This window comes from Rutidosis leptorrhynchoides, chromosome 6, assembly GCF_046630445.1.
Source record: "Rutidosis leptorrhynchoides isolate AG116_Rl617_1_P2 chromosome 6, CSIRO_AGI_Rlap_v1, whole genome shotgun sequence".
NCBI lineage: Eukaryota > Viridiplantae > Streptophyta > Magnoliopsida > Asterales > Asteraceae > Rutidosis > Rutidosis leptorrhynchoides.
Window position 1 is genome coordinate 379642373 of NC_092338.1, and position 22418 is coordinate 379664790.

Consider the following 22418-nt stretch of genomic DNA (forward strand, 5'->3'; position numbering starts at 1 on the left):
AGACTATAACGAGTTAATAATAAATGGACTAGCGAGTTAATCAGATAAACAAGTGTAGCCGAATGGTAATGGGTGTTAATGTGCGAACGGGAGATCGCGGGTTCGAATCCCGCCGTGGGATTTTCTTTTTGGTGAAAGATTTAAAAGGGTATATACACTTTAATTCCATTTTTATTATTATTATTATTATTATTATTATTATTATTATTATTATTATTATTATTATTATTATTATTATTATTATTATTATTATTATTATTAGTTTTGTTGATAACACAAGTAAGTAAATATTATTTTTATATTAACTAAAAAATATATATATATATATATATATTATTATTATTATTAATGATAAGTTAAGTAATATTATAACTATCATATTACAATTTATTATTATTAGTATTATCATTAAATGATAATAATATCATTACTACTACTAATATTAAAATAAGTGTTGATATAATTATAATTATTATTATTACTAGGATTATGAAAATAATACAAGTTATTGTTATAAATATTGGCATCATTTTGTAAAAACTAAAATTTTTGTTATCAACATTTTTATCACTATCAAACTTATTTTTGGTATTCTTATAACTACTATTACTAATGTACAAATGATATTTAAATACAATAATATGTATTAATAATATAAAATGAAGATAACTAATAAATTTATATATACACTATTTGAACTCCAATATGTATATTAATAAATATATAAATGATATAGGTTCGTGAATCCGAGGCCAACCCTGTACTTGATCAATGATGTTATATGTATTTTTACTACAAAATACATTAGGTGAGTATATAGTCCCACTTTTAAACTCTAAATATTTCGGGATGAGAATACATGTATTTTATGTTTTACGTTATGGACACAAGTAACTGAAAAATATATTCTACGTTGAGTTGTACCACTGGCATACTTCCCTGTAGCTTGGTAACTAATATTTACAGCGGTATTGTAAACGCGAATCCTGTTGATAGATCTATCGGGCCTGACAACCCCAACCGGACTGGACGACCAGTATTCAACGGTTGCACAGTACTTCGTTTCGTAACTACACTTGGTACAGTGTAGTAAGATTTCATAATAAAGGGAATATGCGACGTGATTAAATGTTAAGTATGGTTACCAAGTGCTCAACCACTTAGAATATTTTTATTAAAAAGTATATATATGAAATCTTGTGGTCCATTGTTATATCGCTGCTAGCATCAAACCTATATATCTCACCAACTTTATGTTGACATTTTAAAGCATGTTATTCTCAGGTACGAAATAAGTCTTCCGCTGTGCAATAGCTCATATTAAGGACCCTATTTGGAGTCGATCATCGCAATGGGACCAACTGTTGAAGACTTCGTCCGGGAGGATTAGTTCGGGTTACTACAGTTGGTATCAGAGCGTTGGTCTTAGCGAACCAGGTCTTGCATTAGTGTGTCTGACTAGTAGTTGTTAGAATACATTAATGAGTCTGGACTTTGACCGTGTCTACATGTCAAAAAGTTTTGTTTATCATTTCTAGTCGGAAATCATCTGCTTATCATCCTTAGGAAATTGCCTGCTTATCATTCATAAGTCTAGACACGTCTTACTGCATTTACTGCATTTATTAGTGTATGGACAAAATTCATATCTTAGCGCATCTGTAGACTTGCCTGACATATGTCGTAGGTTCCTCTGTAGTCTACGAAATCTTTAGTATTATATATTCTATATAGTTAGAATATCATTCGATATCCGAAAATCATTTCACATCGAAGATCCATTCCGCCCACCAAATTGCACTCTTGGCGATGAACCTGACGCACTTACCGGCGAACCTGTTCGAGAAACCATTTTCTCTCTCATTTCTAGAGTATCTCGTCACGATTATATACTATCCCATATTTCAGATCTTGTTCATTCGCTCACTCCAACCACCAATCATCCCGGTGTACTAGCAGAAGTTAACGAACTTCGCGCTCGCGTGACGGCTTTGGAGAATATGGTGCGAAGGTTACAAACACCAGCAGCAGCACCAACAGCATAATTCGTACCACCATCATCGACGCCGACGGTACCCTTATCACCCTCAATTACAACCGCGTCGTAAACCTCAACATCACGATCTGTACCTCGGAAATCAACATCACACGCCTCAATATCATCATCCGTGCTTCAAGTATAATCTTCATTCTATATACCGTTCTACCTCATATATCTTCGTTCGACATGATGATTATGGAATCTCTAATACTTTAGAGAACAAGTAATCCAGTATTAACGATGAAACAAATGAGTTTAATATCTTATTGACTCATTAGATCCATGATTACATCTGAAGAAAATATATATACAAGTATATTTTCATAAAGATTGTAATTAAAAATTCTTTCGTACAAACTGTTAATGATGAAAATATTATAACGAGTGGGTAGTACCCGAGGAATATTTAGATTTCACATTAATAAGTTACAGTGCATATTCTTCGAATCTGATTCAACGGTTATTTGCTATCTCACCTACAATCACCGATATACGTATCTGTTCACCCCAGATTTACCATTTCCATTTCAATTTTAAATTTGGATTTTTATCTATCAGAATCCAACAAGTGGCATAAAGAAGAAACATTGGACAAATTAAAAATTGTTAGAAACACACGAATTAACTAATTGAAATCTGTTAAGGATTCCACGCTAACTGTTCCTAGTTAACTGTTCCCAGCTAACTGTTAATTCCGTATTACATTTTATCGCAATTTAGTTTATTGTCATTTAAGTTCTGTTATTTATTTTACGCACTTTAAATAACGGGACACGTATACAAGGTTTCGACCTATCATATCGACCCATCTATATATATATTTCGGAACAACCATAGACACTCTATATGTGAATGTTGGAGTTGGCTATACAGGGTTGAGGTTGATTCCAAAATATATATATACTTTGAGTTGTGATCGACACTGAGACTGGTACACGGGTCACGATACGTATTAGTTAATTCAAATATTATATATTTAATTTATATATGAATATATTGGATCATTGTACAATCGGACTATTGGACTGCTAACTTTGGACAATTAAAATGAATTAAAATATTGATTATAACATATGAAACTAAACTAATCTTCAAGTTTGCCACTTGATTTCATCCTAAACCTCATTTGTATCTCGACAATTACAATGCGTGTTCAAATCTTTCATGATTCTTGAAAACGCCTCGATCGAGAAGTTGAACCAGTCGCACCTCGTCTACGGAAGAAAGATTCATGCATATGGTTATGCACCTGAAAACTCTCGGAAACTAAGTCAACACGTAGCAGTGTAAATTCCTTTAGTATTATTATTTCCCAAAATAACTTTGCAATTTCTTTCCAAATTAGCCACTTTTATCACAGCTTCACTTTGATTTCTCAGTAAAACCAGTCTTATTATCATCTCGATATAAATACGCTGTCCTTTTGCTGTCATTAATGGAGAACCTTTTTCCACCATACTACCATCTGCGTTTAATCATCTAAAAACACAAATCTCTTAAAATCACCTCGGTTTGAAAACCAATGACCCAAATTCGTTAACTTTGAAAATGCTGACGAAGCAGCATGCTGTAGATGGTCTTAATGACCAAAAGTTGATCATAAAGAAGGAGGTGTTGGAAATACCCGATGGAAAAATTTGGTATTGAAAATCGGATTGAGCTAATCATGAAAGAGACCAAGGACAAATTCAAGGACCAAACTCTGTATTTAAAGAATCCAGATGATTCTGTTTCTAATGAAATCTTTAGTGAACACCTTGTTTCCGAATCTAAACCCTTACGGGTCAATCTTCATCATCATCCTTCGACATTAGAAATTCCAAGATATTATCATATCTTTCATTTCTGAAGATGTTTTCACAGCTATTCTTATCTGAAAACATTTATTTCTCCGTAATATCTGCGTTACAACATAAAAGAAACTGTGGTAGTTTCTAAATTCTGAAATCTTCAAGTTTAAAATATGAATGTTTTGAAGCAGTGTTGGGAACTGATGCGTGAATTAGTATAATATAATGAAACTTGATCAACTTCATTATATTACAGTAAGTCATGTTGCGTTTCTAATGGAATGTGATGATTCACAGTACCGTCATCATGTGCCATGTTACACGGCTCTTACAATCTATCCAATCTCTAAACATATCAAGAAAATATTCTCTTGATGATTCGGTCTTTTCCAGGATATTCTGGTAATTTGACAAATCAAAAATCGTGCCATTACCAATTATCTCTTAGGACATTAACTATATTCACTTCGAATTTCATACCTACGAATTCCGGACCATTACAAAAGATGCTTAGTTGAAAAGGAGGAAAAGAAAAAGAATGAAGCTCCGAAATAGAAATTAGAGTATAAATCGCAGTAAATGGAAGAGAGTATTAACTGTGGATGATAATGATTATAGAAAACAAAAGCAAGGACATCGAAGTATAAGGGAAGATATAAAACCCAATAATCACCCAGAAACTACAAACCGTGTATATCAATATGTATTGCGACGTAAAGACACGGGAGAATAAGAAACATTATAATTCCAAGAAAATCATAAAAGTAAATAGATTCTTCTGGCGGAAAATGAAAAAGAAGAATGAAAGATATGAAGGTTAGAAGTATAATAAGAATCAGGATTGGATGGAACATATTAAGAATGAGTAGAGGAAGAAAGAATAAAAGGTGTGGAGAATAAGGAAAACGAAGGGGGTGGATTTATAGCAATATATCCGACAGAGAAATCAGGAACAGATTATTGCATTAATTAAAGAAGATTTTGATTTTCCTTAAATCGCCGAAAAACCAAATCTTATTACATAAGATTTTCTTTAAATTCCTTAAATTCTGGAAATCAAATTTAATCACATCATCGGTTAAAACAATTCTATACTTACTCATTTCATTTTTTTGTGATATCTTCATTCGTACGCTTCACATGATCGAATTGTTTTATCCATATCTTCTAATAATGATAAAACTCTATTATTACCTCATATTCGTCATGAAAACATTCCTATTGTTATTTATGACAACCTCTACCAAATTTCGGGGACGAAATTTCTTTAACAGGTGGGTACTGTAACGACCCGGAAATTTCCGACCAAATTTAAACCCAAATCTCTATACGTTTCTGACACGATAAGCAAAAACCCTAATGTCGAGTCTAGAAAGTCTAAAATCTATATTCGGGTAATCAAATACCCTTTGACTATGCCGACGATTCACGAACAATTAATTACAAATGAATATATATAAACAAATATATAAAAATATATAGTTATAAATATTATCATAAGAATGATAAAATCATAACTTAGTTGTGATATAAATATTGTTAGATATTATTATTGTTATTATTATTGTTAGCATCATTAAGAAAATGATACCATCTATTATTATTACTGTCATCTATCACTTCTATAGTTGTTAATATTATTATCTTATCAAAATATATATTATGATCATTATTAACAACATTACTAACAATTATCATTCTTTTTATATTTTATTTCATGATAATGTTATTATTATGTGTTTTCATATCAATATTATGGTTAGTACCATTATTTTATTTATTGATATTATATTTACAATAAAATGATTATTTTTACTAGTATTATTAATTGCTAGTAATGATATATTTATTATTATTATTATTATTATTATTATTTTTACTAATATTATTATTACTAGTATTATTATTATTATTATTAATAAAAGTATTAAATTATCAAATTTTTAAGATTACTGAAAATTCTCAAATCCATTATCATCATTACTTTTATATTTATTAGTACTATTTGAAACTATTATTTATCTTATTAATTTTATTATTTTATTTATACCGAATTAATGGTAATATTTATGGCATATTATTATTTAATATCTACAAATCAGTGTTGTTAAACCAGATAAAAACAAGTTTTATAAATTATAAAGTCACAATTCAGTAAACTGTCATTATCGAATTGTATTTATATATTTTTTTTTTTGTGTCATCTGTTTTGCCCGTGAACTATGTCGGGCGACTCTCTTTTTATATCCATCAAATACAACGAACTTAGATAACTAATAATGGTGCAACATTCCATCTTACACTGCACCCTTTGTTCTAATTCTTTGAAGAAAAACAGATATATTATTGCATATAAAAAAAAAAAACTCGCCGGCTCCCTGTTGATACACTTTTTATTCATAACCTAATTTCGAATGTAACTTCAAAAACTAAAAACGCTATTGTGTTAGTAATGGTCTATTCAAACTACCTGTAAAGTTTCAGATTCAAAATCGTTCTATCGAGTTCCAATTGTCGAGTCAAAGATTTTGAACAAAAAGTCAAACGAATTGTATATCGAGAAATTCGAATTTATTTTAAAGTTTCTGAATCAAATAACGATTTGAAAAGTTTATATGAATGATTTCTAAACTATTTTATGTTGTAACAATTGTATAAAACGCTATCAATTTCCAAATCGATTTTTTTTTGGTGTTTGTACAGCGACGGGTCATGTACCTGTATATATATATATATTTTTTATTTTGCTTTTAAACAATGAAATCCCAGCTAAATTAATCTTATTCGTTTACATATTTAAGTCCAAGCTGGAAAATGGTTGATTGAAATCGTTTTGGAAACTGGTCGAGTTCAACTTGATAATGAAAGAGATGACAGACTATAACGAGTTAATAATAAATGGACTAGCGAGTTAATCAGATAAACAAGTGTAGCCGAATGGTAATGGGTGTTAATGTGCGAACGGGAGATCGCGGGTTCGAATCCCGCCGTGGGATTTTCTTTTTGGTGAAAGATTTAAAAGGGTATATACACTTTAATTCCATTTTTATTATTATTATTATTATTATTATTATTATTATTATTATTATTATTATTATTATTATTATTATTATTATTATTATTATTATTATTATTATTAGTTTTGTTGATAACACAAGTAAGTAAATATTATTTTTATATTAACTAAAAAATATATATATATATATATATATTATTATTATTATTAATGATAAGTTAAGTAATATTATAACTATCATATTACAATTTATTATTATTAGTATTATCATTAAATGATAATAATATCATTACTACTACTAATATTAAAATAAGTGTTGATATAATTATAATTATTATTATTACTAGGATTATGAAAATAATACAAGTTATTGTTATAAATATTGGCATCATTTTGTAAAAACTAAAATTTTTGTTATCAACATTTTTATCACTATCAAACTTATTTTTGGTATTCTTATAACTACTATTACTAATGTACAAATGATATTTAAATACAATAATATGTATTAATAATATAAAATGAAGATAACTAATAAATTTATATATACACTATTTGAACTCCAATATGTATATTAATAAATATATAAATGATATAGGTTCGTGAATCCGAGGCCAACCCTGTACTTGATCAATGATGTTATATGTATTTTTACTACAAAATACATTAGGTGAGTATATAGTCCCACTTTTAAACTCTAAATATTTCGGGATGAGAATACATGTATTTTATGTTTTACGTTATGGACACAAGTAACTGAAAAATATATTCTACGTTGAGTTGTACCACTGGCATACTTCCCTGTAGCTTGGTAACTAATATTTACAGCGGTATTGTAAACGCGAATCCTGTTGATAGATCTATCGGGCCTGACAACCCCAACCGGACTGGACGACCAGTATTCAACGGTTGCACAGTACTTCGTTTCGTAACTACACTTGGTACAGTGTAGTAAGATTTCATAATAAAGGGAATATGCGACGTGATTAAATGTTAAGTATGGTTACCAAGTGCTCAACCACTTAGAATATTTTTATTAAAAAGTATATATATGAAATCTTGTGGTCCATTGTTATATCGCTGCTAGCATCAAACCTATATATCTCACCAACTTTATGTTGACATTTTAAAGCATGTTATTCTCAGGTACGAAATAAGTCTTCCGCTGTGCAATAGCTCATATTAAGGACCCTATTTGGAGTCGATCATCGCAATGGGACCAACTGTTGAAGACTTCGTCCGGGAGGATTAGTTCGGGTTACTACATAAGTGTTATGAAAATGCAAAACTGCATTGCGGAATAGTTTGCTAAAAACCAAGTGATGAAATTGCCCACTTGTGTTAATTTGAAAATAATTGCGAAAGGATAACACTTCCTAAGTATTTGATCTTGCAAATACTTAGATGCTTCGCAATGCTAAATTTGCCTAAGGATCGTTATGGCGGACTTAGAAGATTCATAACGTATAAATATATACGCATACAGATTGTTTCACAAAAGTACACATTTATTATGTGCACAATAATAAAAGTTGGAAATCGCAAAGGACAAGTCCGTGTTATGAATATTGATAATAAAGCGCTATATAAATAAAAGAAGTTGCAACTGTGAACTGTGAATAAGTGATTAATATTAAGCGTGTACGCAACGCGGATTCTTACAACAAACGCAATTCGTAATTGCGAAAATACATTCAAAAACAAATTAGTTAAGGCAAAACTAAAGTTCTAATGCTTTAATATCTGCAAATGAAACGCCTTCACGCTGACTGGGCTCCTCAAGAACAGGTATGCTAATTTTCTCAACCTCCTTCTTCGCCCTCTCGAGTATTTCGCGAGCATCATCGGTGGCGCATATTTCTTTCGCCATGTCAGAAGGAAGAGGTTGCGAAAGATCGCCAAGTTTGCATAATAAATCATACCACTCGCAGCGAGTGGCAAGCTTTGCTGCTTGAGCATATGTTTGAAATTTTTCAGTGACTGGCTCGGAGTCCATCACTTTATCCACGAATGTTGGGAGATACTTGACTAGCTGTGCGAACTCATGTTCCGCGACTTCTGCCCTTCTTTTGAGTTTGGCGTTCTCTTCCATCACCTTTTCAAGACGCGTCTCAGCCCTTTGCGCCCTTCTCTCTTGTGCATTGGCGGCTTTCACTGCTTTATCATACTCGTCTGACATCTCGGTGAAACGCTCCATGCTGTCGACTGTCAGATAAATTGCATTGTAGCAATTATGTAGTCGTTGTCTGGCAGCCTCGGGATAAGACAATTTGCGATATTGCTCCCTTGTTTCTTCAGGAACAAATTTATAAAGCCTTTGGTATAGTCTAAAGGCCCGATTTGCTGCTGCAGTTTCTTCCGCATCAGCTTCTCCTTCCTCTTCCTGGTTGGACGTTTCTGCGTCAGATGGAAGAGATAAATCTTCATTCCCGGGTTCATTAAGAACATTTGTAGGGATTCTCCCTCTAATGTTGTAAAACGGTGTAGCTTCAGCGGATGACTCTGGAAGAATAGCTGTAAAAAGATAAGCATACTTTTGCCACTACCCCCACTCCACGCAAGAAACGTCTGCGCTCTCATTCTGAACAAATATAGCATTATATATGTATATTTTATTTGCTAAAGGCTAATGGCAAAAGTATGCGAACTATGATGCAAAGCTATGAAATGTTCGCTGAAAATAAATACAGCGGTTGTGTTTCCGCGCAAATAGATGACTGCGGTTTAACCCGCTGAGTTTCCGCGGACAGTTAAGTGATTCGCAAACCGCGGATATCTCGAATACTATAAATAGGGAGCTTGGCCTCTCATTTATGGGTGGTGGATTCTCTGCCATTTTGCCTAAGCCTTCGTAATTTCCACTTGTGATATTGCCCAAGGGATTTTTACACCGCGCAAAGGTGAATTAAGCTAATTAACAATCAAGACCGGGTCGGGGTGGTTGATCACTTGATAGTTAAAGTGAAAGACGATCATCGGGGCCCAAAATAATCATCAAACATTCCATCCTCCATTACATTCTTATTGCACTCAATCCGTAATTAAGTAACATCGCTAATTAAGGATTGATCAACAAATCTCCCCCACTTAGAGATGAAATTGATTTATGTTCACTGACTATGCATTTGGATATTGAATCAAAGAAACAAGATGGTGTCTTTAATATGGAGTACACTACTATGTCTCTTAATAAATACGGAGTACTAATACAGGAATTTTGTTATAACTATTGTAGTTTCATTTTCTTATTGAATATGTAGATGTGTTAAACTGAAAGAAGTGTCCATGATAAAGTTAATGCAACATTTTCGGATACATGTATCATCTCTTCTTTGATCATACCCATTATAACTTACTTCTCTAATCAGTTTATCCAGGATACAACCTTTGTGAAGAAATAATATGCAATCGAAATGAGATCATAAGAACTACTCTGGTCAATATTCACCACTAATGATTAAAAGGTGATGTTCTTATTTTTAAGTTATTGATTTTTTTTTTTTTTTTTTTTAACTTTGTCAAAAGTTTATATTGATCAAGTTGAATCAATACATATTATTAGGGTGTTTTTGGAGTTGAATGAATCTTGGCAAATGGTTTCCGATATGCACTCTATAAAAGAATCAAACCACGACTTTTTATACAACATAGTATGTACAACGTTACTTTAGTATTGTGGATACCGTTTCTGGTTGGTACCCTATATGCACCATATATATAAACCATATACAAAATTTGTCTACATATTTGCTTAGTATAAATTGGAACTTTGAACACGTCTTTTACACTTTTTTCTTAAATAAATCCGTGATTTCACGGGTCTTTTTTGGAAGTTAAGTAATTTTTTATTTCTTAAATAATGGAAATGGAAACTATGTCGGATAAATCACATACTCCGTTGCGTCTTTAAAGTGCTTTTCCCACTTCCTATCTCTCTCTTACAAGCGCTTTTTCTCACAAAACCCACCAGTAAACATGCACCGTCAATCACTCGGATCACCGGCTTCTAAACTTCACAGCCACGGCGTCTTCTTCCCCGGCGCCGGAATTATCAAAGACGACATTGACACTGAATTCATCTCAGAAAACAATAAATTATCAGTTTCATCTTCATCTAACAACACGAACGATGTAGAACGCAAGTCACAGAAATCAGTATCAGTATCTGTATCTTCTTCTACAAGACTCGTTCACCTAATTCCGTTCCTCACATTCTTATGTTTCGTAATCCTCTATCTATCATCTCACGATCCTTCTACAACCGGTATAATTTCATAACAAATCAATTCGCGATAGATTATCAAATTATAAAATTATGTTATAATTTCTCGTGTTTAATCTGTAATTCGTTGATTTTATGCTGCAGAATTAGCTCAATTCAGTGGATACACAACGCTTTCGTCGGAAAAAGCTCTTATAGGTACGAAACCTAAGCAGAGCTCCATATGTCGCTTCATTTAGTGACAGATTTAAATCGTTTTAATTTAATCGAATAAATTCATTATAATTGCATGTTTCTGTTTATGTAGTAATGCGTAAACATTGATATAGATAGATAACAATGTTTGATTTTACAATTAGCTGTAGATTTAAGTTATTTTAATACATTTATTAATTGCTTTGTCACAATTTTATAGGTTCGATTGAAATCGATGCTAATATCAGAAGAGGATTTATTGAGATCGAGAAGAGCAATGTTTTAGCGATTCGAAGTATGAGAAACTTAAAGCAGCAACAAGATCGAAGTCGTTTCCACCGGAAATTAGGTCAATAAAAGTTAAAAAATCTACTTTTCCTGTCACCGGAGAGACTCGCACGTGCGTTAATGTTGCTGAATATATACTATATGTTCTACTTTTTACCCCGTGTATGTACATACACGCTCTTGTGTATCGTGAATGTGAATTTTGGCATTTACTGTAACGACCATAAACTTACCTCGTGTGTGTAGGTACACCGTGTGTGATGGATGCAAGGTATGTAAAGCTAAAATGCGCATGTGTGACTGTGCAATGCGGTTGAGATTAAAGCGTAATGTAGCTAAAATGCGCGTGTTTTTTTTTTTTTTTATTTACCTCGAGAAAGAGAGTAATAATAAGTGGAAAATGGATTACAGCTGGAAAATGAAGGTATAGGACCGTTGCTGTACCTAGGGGTTCGTGGTAGGTGTTGTTGACAACTAACGAGATAGGGTAATTTGGTAAATTGATATCAATTAGATTTATTTTACTTTATTTGATATTTTGTCCACTATTTTTTTCTTTTTTTTTTTTGCTATCTTTAAGCTTTATTTCACGTGAGGGGTATTATTATTTAATGCTCACGTGAACCGTTTTCTAGCATCAAAATAATGCTCCCCGAACGTAAAAATTCTCTCTTTATTGAATACAAAGCGAAGATGTTTAATGATTTTATAAGTAAAATGCTTAGTTGATCAATTTACTGCTGGGTGAGTATAAATTTACAAGGAATAGTGATGATGGGTTAAATATAGCAAGCTTGATAAATTTTTGGTGTCAGAAAAGTTTTTGCAATTGTGGGTTGGTTTGGCAGCTTGCAGGCTTTTGAAGAAATTCTCGGATCATTGCTCGATTATTCTAAAAGACTCTAATACGGATTTCGGCCCAAAACCCATTTGCATTTTCAATAACTGGTTCGAATCTGATGAAAGTCTTGACCTTAATAGACAAGCTTGGGCCGAGAATACCCGTAATTTCTCTGGCCGATTGTATTTTTAGCGATAAACTTAATAAGATTAAGAAGGTCCTAAAGATCAAATGCAATCCAAAAAACAATGCATTAAATTCGGAAATTGATCAATTGCAAAAAAAAAAAAAAAAAAGTTGTGGATTTAAAGTCTACCGAGGAATCGCGTAATCTAACCGAGGCCGAACTCATGGATTGGGTTGAGACTAGGAAAAAATGGTTCCAAAAAGACAGAAAAATCTGACATCCTCAAACAAAAATCGAGATAAAAATGGACTATCGAGGGTGATGAAAACCGTAAATGCTTCCATTCGATCATTCGAAGACGCTAAAATAAAAACAATATTTGTAGTGTTAACGTTAATGGTGTTTGGCATGAAAACCGTTCCCTCGTTAAAGAAGAAGCTTTTCAACATTTTAAATCTAGATTTAGTGCCACTTCAGAGTGCCGCTTTCGTTTTAATTCCAAGCTCTCATGCAGACTATCTGAGGTGGATGCTAATAATTTGGAATTACCTTTCTCAACCACCGAAATTATTGCGGCCATAAAAAACTGTGGTGAGGATAAGGCACCGGGCCCGGAAGGGTTTAATATGAATTTTTTCAAGAAATATTGCGATGTTATCAGAGACGATCTTTTAGATGCTTTTTAATCGTTTATGGGATACCAAAGAAATTTCTAAGGGTTGTAACTCATTCGTTTTTTGTGCTAATCCCAAAAAAAGACCCTCTAGGTTTTTCATATTATAGGCCTATCAGTCTCATTGGAAGCTTCTACAAAATCCTCTATAAGGTTTTATCCAGAAGGCTACAATTGGTCATCCCCATGGTCGTTGGTGGCGAGCAAAGTGTGTTTCTCAAAAATCAATATATTTTTGACGTTATTCTTATTGCAAACGAGGCGATGTTTGATGTGAAAGCCAATAAAAAAAAAGGTTTTGTTTTCAAAGTCGACTTCGAAGAGGCGTTTGACAGCATCAGTTGGGATTTTCTATTGGAAATGTTGGAACTTATGGGGTTTGGCTTCCGTCGTAGAAAGTGGATTAGTGCTTGCTTATAGTCTGCTTCTATTTCTGTGCTTGTTAACAGCACTCCGACGAAGGAATTTAATCTTCAGAGGGGTGTGCGACAAGGAGAACCCATTTCCTCGTACCTATTTTTAACTGTCGCATAAGGATTAAACCACCTTACTAGAGTGGCGGTTGATAAAAAGAGATTCTCGGGTGTAAACATCGGTAAGGATAAAATTAACATAACGCACTTGCAATACGCAAATGACCTTATGTTCTTTGGTGATTGGAGCAGGTCGAATACAACTGGTTTAATGAAAATCTTAAAATGCTTTGAATTATTATCGGGACTTGAGATAAATTTCAATCAAAGTTGTGTCTATGGAATCAGGGTCTCTTTTGAGGACACAGTTTCAATGGTGGCTTATTTTGGATGTGTATCAGGCTCCCTTCCTTTCTCTTACCCCTTGTTTACCCATTAGAGCTAGCACGAAAAAAATAAAAACTAAAAGATTGGGATCCAGTGTTTGAGAAATTCAACAAAAGGCTTGCAAACTGGAAAGCGAGATTGGTGTCATAGGGTGGGAGACTCACGCTCATTAAGTCGGTATTATGCAGTTTACCTTTTAATTTTTTTCATTATGTAATGCGCCTATTTGTGTTATTAATAAATTAGAGGGGTTGAGGCGCAAATTATTTTGGGGCGGGATGGGAGACTCCTCTAAGATGTAGATAAAATGGGAAAACTGTTAATTTCCTTACGATTTTGGCGGGTTAAATATTGGCCACTTATATAATAAAAATAAAGCTCTTATTTGTAATTAGTGGTGGTGGTTTAAGTTGGAATCTAACTCGTTGTGGGTGCGTATTATCAAAATCATCTACGGTCGGGATGGTGGTCAAGATGTTGTATCTTTAAATGCAAACTTTCAAAACTCGACTTGGGCCGGGATCATTCATACCGGCTCAAATATTCATTTTAAACGATATTTCCTTTGCACATTCTTTTTGTAAACGTATTGAGGATTTGTAAATAAACTCTTTTTTGGGAGGACGTTTGGTTGGGTGAGGAAAAGCTTAACGATAAATATAATCGTCTTTATTGTTTAGATAATAATAAATATGCTACTGTCCATGATCGGGTTCGTTGGGAGGATAGAGATATTATTATCCATTGTATTACGGGTAGATTGCAAGGGAACTTCGTCAACCTTACTAATGCTTTATCTAGTCGTGTTGTTAGATCTAATGACATGGACGACTACTTTTGGATACTTAAGTCGGATGGAATTTTTCGGTAAAAAGCTTATCTTCCTTGTTAGAGTATGCGGTTGGACAAACGGGACCTGCGGGCCCAATTACCATTCGTAATAAACTTGTTCCAATCAAAATGGAATTGTTCATATGGAGAGTTAGAAGAAATCGAATCCCGACTCGTTTGAACTTGATAAACGTGAGTTAGAAGTCGACACTCTAAGATGCCCCATTTGTGATGATGGCTTAGAATGTATCGGTCATGCTATCTTTTCGTGTGAGTTGGCTTCGGAAATTTGGATTCGGGTATTTAATTGGTGGAGTTCGGGTTCTACTACAAACTTATGCACGTTCAGTGCCTTCTTAGGTAATGGCTACACTTTTTTACTTCGTTAGGTAAAGATCTATGGCAAGCGGTAGAACGGATCACGGGCTACTTGATTTTGAAGAATCAAAATTTGGCTATCTTTAATAAAAAGAAATCGACAGGTGCTTCGATCATAGGTGAGACGCCAACCATTTTTTTTTAAATCACAACGGAAGACATATTATATAAAACATAACATTATTTAAAGCATTACGATCGTTCACACTATTGAATACTTAATTACAAAATGGCGTTACTTAAAACTTCTGGTATTTAAGTTCAATTTGACGCATCAGAGTTTGTAGAGTCAAACATGTCTTCACCAGCAAACCCAGATTTTACATGATGAGAGCACCTGCAACAACAACATATTCTCTCACCTCCGTGATCTCCAACTTCGCACTTGGTCTCATACCGCAATTTGGTGCTACAAGACTACCTTACATAAGAAGTCTTACACTTCATTTGATCTAATACCACCGGAGCTTCCTCATACGACAATAAAAACTCCCCCACTTAGGATTCAGCTCCATATTCTCACCGCCAAGATTATAACATCCTGCGGAGTTACCATTCCACGAAACACATGTCCCTTCTCATCGTTGGTCATATACCCGAATCACCACGAATTCACTTCAGGCTCTCAGAGCCGACACTCACATTCACTTGAAATGTCGTACATGCGACGACATTGTACCTTCATACTCCAACATCAAGTAACAACCCTTCATCATTCGTAAAACGACTCCACCAAAATCCCACATACGCCTCTATGACTAGGCATATTCCACTCCGCTTAATCAGTCGTGCATCTCAGTCGAGATCACCCGACCTTCTACGCATGAACCCTTATCAACAATTGCCCACTCTCATGGAGAAGAGTGACCAATCCGTCGCAATAATTGCATCGACCGCAATATCAACACTTCTACATAACCTTCGGCCTAACCGGCCATTAAGTCCATCATCGGCTCACCAGTCATCTTTACCAATCTATCACTTAAGAGCAACAAAATTCACTCATCCGTCACTTCACAAGAAGTATTTACCACAATGCTCTTAAACTTCGACTTTTGTAACCATCGAATTACTATCACCCGTTGATCACTATTACAATCTCCGATGCTTCCAAGGGTATCTCACAGAAACCCTAAGCACAAAACGATCACGCAATCTTCAGAGTTGAACATCACACTAGCAGGTATAAAAAGGCACCTGACGCTGTGACACCGCAATTTTTTTTTTTAACGTGGCGGAAGCATTAGTATTAATTTAACCATAACATAAACATATTTAATTACATATTCAAACCATTTGACGGCTAACATTAAACAATAATTCTAGTGTCACGTAATATTACAACCAAAATCAGTTTTAAAGGAAAAGACACATCAGAGTTTCTTCATAGTCAAACATAACATCACCATGCCCGTCTTCTCCTCAAAATGCATCACTTACAAAAGCTAACAACCTGCAGGGAGGAGATGGAGGGGAATTAGCACGAAGCTAAGTGAGTACAACTAACTACAGGCAATAGTATACAAGAACCGTCATACTAATCATGTCACATAGTCTAACACACAAACATCACCCAAGTGCCGTCTACAGAGACTCTGGCGGCTCGGCCAAACCATTAACCACCAGCTGATCGGACTGGGGCTTACCAGAAGTTCCTCTACCACCGTATGTATAGACATAATCCACACGCGACGGATGCGTCATCCACATATATATACACCACGGTTGTCTAGGCTACCACAGAGGAACCCAACCCGCAGGTTGATCTCTTCTACCGAGGCCACCAGACAATAGGGACGCACTGGGCTCCAGCAGACAAGCATCAACTAACATGCAGTCATCACAAGTACTAACTAACCACAACAATAAGTATATCTAACAAGCTTAGCAATCATAATATAACATGCTTCTATATACTATGTTCTCCAGTTAGTCCCACTCACCAATTACCAGCAACCAGCTCAGATAATATACTACTGAGCAGCTTCTTTATCCTTATCACCTAAACATAAGGCAAATCAAGTTAGTTACTGTCCATTAACATCAAATAACACAGTACAGAAATTTTTGTAACAAAAAGCGTCTGCTAAAAAATTTGCTTAACACTTATGCACTTTCAAAATTTACATCCTGAACATCAAAATAAAAACGGGCAGCATAACGGCTAAAAATCAACACTTAGTAAAATATTTCACTGCCAAAGACACTCAGTCGACTGTCATAGACACTCGGCCGACTGTCTACACTCACTCGGCCGAGTGTCTAGTCACTCGGTCGATGGTCTTTCACAAGAACACTCGGCCGTGGGTCATACACACTCGGTCGATGGTCGAGTCGGTCTCGGCCGACTGTGTTTATCTGCAGAAGCTGAAGGCAAAGTGACGGGTTTCACCCAATTTCATCCAATTCTTGCTCTAGAGCTCGATTACGACCTCAAAACTGACCAAATCGAAGACATTAAACATGTAGAAACATAAACCCACTAAATTTAGGCTCAAACAACATCAAATCTAGCCAATTTGACCCAAATTACACACTTTGTAAAACTTTACACAAAAACTCAAATTTCTCAAAGATTAAAGCATGAAATGCTACATATCTTACCTTAAAAGAATCAGTAAATCGTAGAGAACACAAAGATATGAACGATTTGAGCTCTAGAACAAGGATTGAGGATCTAGGGTTTGGTTAGGTGAGGAGATGAAGAACGGTGTGTGTGAGATGGTTCAGGAAAAAATGTAAAAGAGAGACAGCACTAGTCTTCTAAATGGGTTTAATTTCCCATACGGTGCAACACACGGGTATGTATCAGTTATCTGATATCTTTCATTCATTATTTGACAACCCAAACAAAGTCCAAATTAAATAAACAAATCTGCTCTGTGACCCTTGTCACAAACTGGTCCTAACCACATCAGTAAATAATAATAAAAATTGAATAAAAATAAAAGCATATAATAACACAATACTAATTTAAGGGCAAACTAGTAATCTTACAGCTAGGCCCGGTTGAGGATGTTACAAATCTACCCCCTTAAGAAGATTCCGTCCTCGAAATCTGGTCAAAGTCAAACAACTGGGGATAGCGCGCCTTCATTAACTCCTCGGTTTCCCACGTCAAGTTAGAGCCTAAACTGTGTCGCCATTCCACTAACACCATAGGAATCTGTTTCTTTCTTAGCTTTGTGACTTTCTTGTCCACTATACGAATTGGCTCTTCTACTAACTTCTTACTTAAATCCACTTTCAAATCCTTCAGCGGAAGAATCAAACTTTCGTCGTCTACTTTACACTTCCTTAAATAACACACATTGAACGTGTTGTGGATTCCTGCTAACTCTGAAGGGAGCTCTAACACAACAGTCTGATCATTCAAAATTTCTTTGATTGGAAATGGCCCAATAAATCTCGGTGCTAGTTTACCACGTTTACCAAATCTGATCACCCCTTTACCCGGCGAAACTTTCAAGTATACACGATCACCCACATTAAATATCACCGGACGTCTGCGCGGATCAGCATACATCTTTTGTCAGTCTCTGGCTGCTTTTAACTTCTCACGTGCAATTTCGACCTTTTAGCGGTTATCTGAACAATTTCAGGACCTGCAAATTGTTTCTCACTTGCTTCTAACCAACACGTAAGAGTTCTACACTTACGACCATACAACATTTCATACGGCGGCATTCTGATACTCGAATGATACGAATTGTTGTAAGCAAACTCTATCAATGGAAGATGAAAATCCCACGAACCCCCATATTCTAAAACACACGCTCTCAACATGTCTTCTAACGTTTGAATCGTTCGTTCACTCTGACCGTCTGTTTGTGGGTGATATGCTGTACTTAAATTTACACGCGTACCCAGATTCTGTTGTAAACTATTCCAGAAGTTCGATACAAACCTAGTATCCCTATCGGAAACTATTGACATCGGTACACCATGTCGACTAACGATCTCTTTCAAGTACAATTCTGCTAAATCATTCAACGAAGCGGTTTCACGAGTAGCTAAGAAGTGAGCACTCTTGGTTAAACGATCCACTATCACCCAGATCATGCCGTGTCCTTTCTGGGTTCAGGGTAACTTGGTTACAAAATCCATTGTTATATGATCCCATTTCCACTGAGGAATTTCTAACTGTCGTAGATGTGAAGACCCGTCCTAATCCATCCGGACGAAGTCCATATCGATTATAAACAATTCACAATAGTTGATTACATCGCGAGGTACTTGACCTCTATATGATACATTTTACAAACATTGCATTCGTTTTTGAAAAGACAATCTTTCATTACATCAAAAGTTGACGGCAGGCATACTATTTCATAATATATGTAACTATAATTGACTTTAAATAATCTTGATGAACTCAATGACTCGAATGCAACGTCTTTTGAAATATGTCATGAATGACTCCAAGTAATATCTCTAAGATGAGTAAATGCACAGCGGAAGATTTCTTTCGTACCTGAGAAAAAACATGCTTTAAAGTGTCAACCAAAAGGTTGGTGAGTTCGTTAGTTTAACATAAATAATCATTTCATAATTTTAATAGACCACAAGATTTCATATTTCCATTTCTCATAAACATACGTCCCATGCATAGAGACAAAAATATCATTCATATGGATTGAACACCTGGTAACCGACATTCACAATATACATATAAGAATATCCCCATCATTCCGGGATCCTCCTTCGGACATGATATAAATTTCGAAGTACTAAAGCATCCGGTACTTTGGATGGGGCTTTTTGGGCCCGATAGATCTATCTTTAGGATTCGCGTCAATTAGGGTGTCTGTTCCCTAATTCTTAGATTACCAGACTAAAAAGGGGCATATTCGATTTAATAATCCAGCCATAGAATGTAGTTTCATTTACTCGTGTCTATTTCGTAAAACAGTTATAAAAGCAGCGCATGTATTCTCAGCCCAAAAATATAAAGGGTAAAAAGGCAAATGAAACTCACCATACTGTATTTTGTAGTAAAAATACATATGACGACATTGAGTAAGTATATGGTTGGCCTGGGATTCATGAACCTATATCATTTGTATATTTATTAATGCACATAACTGTAATTGATCAAAATTATATAGATATAACATTATTAATTATGTTATTTTTATATTAATAATATATATGTTCTCATATATTCATTTTATATATTTTAGATACTTAAGAATATTAATTTTGTTAGGTTATATGTATTAAATATATTGATATGTATATATATATATATATATATATATATGTATCTTTTACTTTTCATGATAGTAGTTATAATAATACTAATATAATTTTAAAAATGATACTTTTAATAGTCATGATAATAATAACACTTATATTCATAATAATAATGTCAATGGTAATAATAGTACTTATCGTATTAATAATAATTAATAATGATATAATAATATTAATAATGATAATAAGAATGATATTGTTTATAATAATAATGAAAAATGATAAATTTGATAAAGGTACTTTTGTTAGTAATAATAAGTGATAACTAATACTTATGTTAATAATAATAATAATAATTACAATACTTAATGATAATACTAATATTAACAATATTGATAATGTTATAAATTAGATTAATGACAATAATACTAATACTATTAATAATACTCTTAATACTTTAGTGATAATACTTAATATTAATAATGATACTTATTGATAATAATAATACCTTCATAGTTATATTATTGTATAAAACTTTCATTATTACTCATAATCTTAATCATTTTTCATACTATTATCATATCGAATTCATATGGGTTACTATATCCATACTTATAATTGTTAGTAAGTTTTATCCATCTGTTATTTTATAATCATATCATTTTAACTTTATATTTTATATCAAATTCATAATAATAATAGTAATAATAATAATAATCAAGATAATTACTAATAATAATAAGGATATAAATAAAATAAGAGGGTATACCCTTTCCAAGCTTTTAATAAAAATAATGCCCCAATCAGGACTCGAACCCATGACCTCTCGCTCACCCGCTTAACACCCTAACCATCACTCCATTTGCTGTATTTCTGTTCTGATCTCCAACGTAAACCAATATAACCCATTTCTCGACCCAACATCATTAGAACACAGCCCAACTAAAATATGGTAGTCCATCAACTAATCTAGATTCGGGCCATGTATAAGAATCAGACCCAAACGACTTTTGTGTCCAGGTTTTGGGAAAAAAATCAGTCGACAAAAGAATTATGGTGGGGTTTTATGAAGTAGACAGAAAGGGAAAAACAAGTGCTGCAATCAATTATCAATATTCACATCGAAAATACTCATCACTTATCATCATCGATTGTTAATTATTCTTATCAATTCTTCATCGTCATCAAGATCATTCTCTTACGCCATTCATCATCTTTCATCATCATCATACTTCATAACAGTAGCAGTAACTTAGCTGCAATTCTTCGAATATGGCAGCAGTAAAACAACAGGTGCAGTAGCAGTGTATGATGATGATTGGATGGCGAGTTTGTAGTAGTCTTGTGGTGTTGTTTGGGTGGCGGTTCTGATTGAAAATAGACAACACAAAAGCTGCGGATGCAGGTGGTTTCATGAAAAAGATCAATAGAGAAAGATGAAGAAGAGAGAGAGAAGAGAGATGGAGGAGTGGTAGTTCGGGTTTGTTCAAAAGGTGGTTTGTTGCATCAGAACAGTAGTAGTAACAGTTATCGCAGTTGCAAGTTAGTTCATGGAGATTAGCTATGAAACAGAAACAAATAGCAGGTATTAAGGTAATGTTTTAGAGGTTAATTAGGTTACTAGAAACAGTGACGAATGACAGCTATTCGGACAGAAGTAGTACCAAGTAGCAGTAGGTTGTAGGAGGGTTGATGGTGTTGGAAAAAGTGGTCATGTATGTGGGTGTTCATGTTGGTACCCAAACACAGAACATAAACAGTTTAGCCAACGGGCCTTATGGTGACGGTTATGAATAAGTTATAAAAGGTTCTTGGGGTTGAGTCGCGATGGTGGTAGATTATGAAGATGGTGATGGTGTTAATGGTGTCGGTGGTTGTGAGTTAAAGTGGATGGTAAGGTGGGATGAAGGATGGTGGTTAAATAAGTGATGTTTATCGAGCATGAAACATAGAGTAGAAGGAATCGATTTGCAGAAAGCAATGATAATTATTATTTAGTTTAGTTGAAGTTGACTATTGA

The 22418-nt window shown here is 34.1% G+C and overlaps 1 protein-coding gene across 1 annotated transcript; it reads left to right on the plus strand.

Moving 5' to 3' along the window:
• The first annotated feature begins 10809 nt into the window (after nucleotides 1–10809).
• On the plus strand, nucleotides 10810–11621 carry LOC139854938 (uncharacterized). The gene is made up of 3 exons (XM_071844208.1): nucleotides 10810–11111; nucleotides 11214–11267; nucleotides 11485–11621. The coding sequence occupies exons 1-3, from the start codon at nucleotides 10823–10825 to the stop codon at nucleotides 11619–11621; spliced, it is 480 nt and encodes a 159-aa protein (XP_071700309.1). The 5' UTR covers nucleotides 10810–10822.
• The last annotated feature ends 10797 nt before the right edge of the window (nucleotides 11622–22418 follow it).